This window comes from Penaeus chinensis, chromosome 14 (genome assembly GCF_019202785.1).
Source record: "Penaeus chinensis breed Huanghai No. 1 chromosome 14, ASM1920278v2, whole genome shotgun sequence".
NCBI lineage: Eukaryota > Metazoa > Arthropoda > Malacostraca > Decapoda > Penaeidae > Penaeus > Penaeus chinensis.
Genome location: NC_061832.1, coordinates 14,586,262 through 14,591,202, shown reverse-complemented (window position 1 = coordinate 14,591,202; position 4,941 = coordinate 14,586,262). Strand labels below are relative to the sequence as shown.

Sequence of the window (4,941 nt, the reverse complement as noted above, 5' to 3'; positions counted from 1 at the left end):
TGCAGATATGTGAGTAGGTAGCCTATGTGTGTGTATAGAAGTATGACATACAAATTATATTATTCTTATTCACTACCCATGCTGAAATTCTGGTAACATTTAAAACCCAAGTACCTCTTTGTTAGTTTTGTGAAAATATTCATTTCATCAATAATCATAAAATTGTGCAATACATAAAGCAAACAGAAAAAAAATTATAACATATTCATACACCAAGCTTTCATGACTACAAATCACTGTTATCAATATCAAAAGAGCAAAATTAATCTGTAAATTATCAATGTTTCAATCCTACTCCCCTTTACTATTCCCCAGCGTAGTTAAAAATAATAATCATAATAACAGCAATAATAAGAGTAATTATTATATTAATGAAGATGATGACAATAACAATAATAAAAATAATAATTAATAAATTATAGGAAAGGACTAGGGTAAGTTTACTAGCTTTAATACATTTTGAAAAACATGACTAACCTGTATTTTGGTACGGAGTGTCTGCGCAGCAAAGAAGCAGGAATTGACATCGCGTTTTGTGTGTAGCAACTGATCTGCTACTTTCCATGCTTGGACCTGGAGAAAGAAAGAAAAAAAAACAATGAAAATGTGTTATATACTTACTTATGAACCTGAGCTACTGAACTGCTACTTTCCAGGTAGGGGGGGTGGGGGGGCAATGACCTGTAACTTCTCTCATAGTCTCATACCCACAGTTCAATGATAAGTAAAAGGAGCAGCAAATCTCACACTCACAACAAACAAATGCAGAAAAGTGGCATAATTTTAGCTCCAGACATACAGGTAGTATAAGGTAAAAAGTAGAGGGAACAGATAGATCAACATAATCTAGGCCAATTTCTTCTAAGACACAGCTGTCACAAGCTGAAATAAAAGCATTTCACTTCATAACAAAAATAAACAATGAACTCCTAAAGCACCATGTACCACTAGCATTAGTGAGCTATTGAAAACTGCTAAACTGGTTTTCCCACCCTCTTTCTGATATTACAAAGAACTTACAGTATGAGTGAATTATTAGATCTGGTACTGCCAGTTGTGTTTTGTTTAGGTCAACCTGCCATCCCAACCCCACCCACTGCCACTCCCTCCTGGCTGGATAGATGTAAGGATAGGTTCCTGCTTTCATGTTATGGTTGTGAATTTGACTAGTGTCTGAACTAATAAATCTGGTATCCCCCATAATACATACATATACACAGAAAACAATACGGAGAATTTATCCTCCATTCCAATGTGTTTTTTATGCTACCAATATCTGACTTGTCCTTTCAATATCGTATGATTTGGCCCAACAGATTATAATCAATCGAGTGGTAAGTATAAACTTACACCTACTGGCAAGCAAGTAACAAACAAACAAAAAATGCTTGATTACTTTTTACAGTGAACTTTTCATACTTTCCAGATATCATCGGTACAATAACCACTGAAACAACAATAGTGACAGCATAACTTTGAATCTCTGGTGCTCATGGGATATGTAATATGTTTTTCATTTACGTCTGTATCTTAATAATCTTCCTCCTATTATCCCATTTCCTGGTTATACTCTTTGCAGGTAATGAGACTATAGCTCATAAATGGCATACTTTGAGATCTTGTATAACCATTAATACTGAGGATAACTATCCAGAAAAGAACCACAAAAAGCAGTCCCCCCTCCCCCATCCATACCGGCAAAGGCCAACAAACCACTCCCTCTTAGATTCTGCACGAAAAATTAGACTGGTTCCCTATGCAATATCAATCATCAGGAACATAGCATATTCCACCTTAGCAGCCTATGGAGTGTTGTTTGTCTTTACTAGACCTGGCTACACAACCAATGGACTTGGGACTATGATAGCTAATGGTGTTGGGACCTTTACTTTCTGCAGACAATCTTAATACATCTAGTAGTATTAGGCCATGTGTTCTTCGTGGATATTATCTTAGATCACGTAAGATATAGCTTGCAAATCTAGCTTCCATTTTTTTCATCAAATAAGATAAGATAAAGCAGTCTAAGCTACACCACGCCCAAATTTACATAACAGGGGTTTGTTGTCCTTTGCCAGCGTGTACTATGTGGAGGAGACAAGAATCACTTTCCCCTGCAAGCTTTTCATCAGGCCCTACATAATTTTGCATGGATTTAAATAGAAACTTCACACAATTTGATTATGAGAAATGGGTTCTCTTATTTGTCATTGGTTTATAATATCTGCTGACCATAAACTCAAATATGCAGCACACAGATTCACTGAAGAAAAAAAAAGCAATCTAAATATAATAGACTATCACATGCTACAAACCCTATGGTGTTTTGTTACTGTCAAACAAACCTTAGACAAATGTATTCTCAAAAGGCAGACCTGACTGACCTCCCTCGTCATTCATCATCAAATATCTAATCACATGATGCTCTTCTTGCTAGAATATATGAAATGAAGGTTCGTTGGCCTTTGCCAGAGTATGTAGGCTGTTGTGATAACTTGACAAAATTCTGTTATTGTGCTGGACCTGTGTGTAGGTCATTCTCATCTTCAATAATATTTCAAGTGAATTTGGAACAGGGGACAAATAACTTTACCTCATCTAAACCTACATAATAAAATAGACAAGCTTAAAACATGTTAAAAGATGTTTTTATTAATCTTCTTTCTAATACTGCAACATATTTAGAGATAAAAAATATGTTAGAACCTCTTTTAACCTGCTGCCGGCAGGTGGCATGTATGTACATATATGCTATGGCATGCCTGGACTATATTCCAGGTGGCACGTGCATACAAGACATAGTGCGCCAATCCTGTTTTCCGGGGGCATGTATGGCCATGCCGCGCACTCTGTGGTGACGACACAATCCCCCGGCAGCAGGGCCTTCGCAACTATGAATACACCCCAGGAGAGAGTGCTTTCGTATTGGGAAACCATCCGGCAGCATTGGGTTAAGTGTTTCAACATCTCAAACTTAGGTTTTTCCTCATATGTCTCCAATATCATTACCAGAACAAGTTTCCCATGATTTACAAGCAAGAAAAGGAAGCAGAAGTGTTGATAAACAAGAAATATGCTGATAAATACACAAATGAGTTGACAAACAGTAAACAGTAAATAAAACCACAAATGATCACATACACACACAAAAGATTCTGGAAAAAATACAAACGAACTAACAAAACCATAAAGTCGACAAACCCATAAGTGTAGATGACCCCACAAACGAATAAACAACTCCCCCACCCCCCCACACACACAGAAACCAGACAAAAATCCACCAAACACGTAAACAAAACCCACACTCAACCAAACAAAACCCTCCCAAAGTTGCAACCAGAACCCCCCCCAAGAGCATCCCAATACCAGAAACCCAAACAAACTCCCCCCCCCCCCAAAAAAAAAAAAAAGTTGTTTACACTTGGCCTCGTCACTCGAACCCACCGATCTCTGCAACTGCCCGAGCCATTGCGAAGCCTGGTCGTGTTTCTGTCTATCCTGAGGCTGGAGGTCGTACAACGTGTCGATGGCCACCAACACCTCATTTATGTCCACCTCCATCTTAACATAATCTGGCCAGGATGGAGAGAACGATTCCCACAGTCATCGCCGGGGCCGCCGAAGTGCGCTTGTTGTGGTCCCAGCGACTCGTCCTCCTCCTCCTCGTCGTCTCCTTCCTCTCAGCTCTTCTTTTCTCGCTTTGGGGATCTCGTGATCATCTCCAGCGGCGGGCGGCTAGATTCCACGGTCGTTACTACACGCTTACGACGCCCACTGCATCTTTACATGGTCTCCACGAAGGAAAATAAGAGCGCGGTGGACACAGATGCAACAAATCTTTTCTCGAGACTCTCCTAACGCCTCGTGAGTTTTGACGCCGGGGCTAAAACTTTTTGGGGATACTATTTCTACAGGGGGTGAAAGGGGCATTTGTTATTTGATATTTGAGTTTTAGATTTAATATATTTTTATATTCGTTGGTTTCTGTATATTATATCATGAATTTGAAGATATTTATATTTTTTAGATTTTCAAATTTCTGAGAAAACAATGAGTAAATATCAGCAAAACGTACGATATACCCCTAAAAAATATTAAAACAACACTCTATCGAATATAATCACAGAAATATATACCATTTACATTTACCTCTGACAGTCGGATAAAATAAAATGGAATAACCCCGCTACGCCTTGTCCAATCCCGCCATGGAATGAATCATGATTCCCGAAAGCGCCTCAGGCCATAAATGAACTGTCCTCAACTTATGGCCGGCAGAACCTCTCTATTTCGGAATTTTTCATGCACGGGGCCGTTTATCATATATAATATACTTAACATATTATCAAAATTGATATATTTAAACTGTGGGCTCCGTAAACTCGTTTTTTTTGTTCGGAATAAGTCAGTGACACCAGATTTTTTCGGATAACAGTAAATTTAAATTCCCAATAAATATTAATAAGCTGTATTCACACACACACTTTCATGGGATTAAATATAGCAACTAAGCATAAAGAAGGCAAATATTTCAGTTGCATGAAAGTAATTGCTATAGACCGGTCAATTCATCGTACACGGTTTCATAATTTTCGATTTCTTTTCTTGTAATATAATACTTAAAAAAAACATAGGTGGTTAAACATATTCTAATTCACTGATACAAAATTTTAAATCACCGGAGTACTGTTTTTTATTATTATTATTCACCTGTTTGTGTTTCACATTACGTTTTGACAACTTTCATTGTGTCATGTTGAACAATTTACCAGTACTTTATATACATGATTGTGAAGACGTAAACAATTCAATGTAAATTATAGTTAGGTTTCGCTCCCTTAGCTAAGTCGCTTACATTTACTTCTAATGAATAACAGTGACCAATGCTCTGCTTTACAAACACACATACCCACACACACACACACACACACACACACACAC

General features: G+C 37.8%; 1 protein-coding gene across 3 annotated transcripts in view; it reads right to left on the bottom strand.

Moving 5' to 3' along the window:
• LOC125032413 (transportin-3-like) overlaps window positions 1–3,866 on the bottom strand; it is a 19,061-nt gene extending 15,195 nt beyond the window's left edge. For 2 of the 3 annotated variants that reach the window (XM_047623520.1, XM_047623521.1), the window contains exons 1-2: window positions 3,445–3,866; window positions 478–573 (exon numbers count right to left, since the gene is read on the bottom strand). In XM_047623520.1, coding sequence (XP_047479476.1) covers window positions 478–573; window positions 3,445–3,561 — 213 coding nt within the window. In that variant the 5' untranslated portion in view covers window positions 3,562–3,866. The remainder of the gene's footprint in view (window positions 1–477; window positions 574–3,444) is intronic. The other variant, XM_047623522.1, reaches the window with a different exon arrangement.
• Window positions 3,867–4,941: the final 1,075 nt, after the last annotated feature.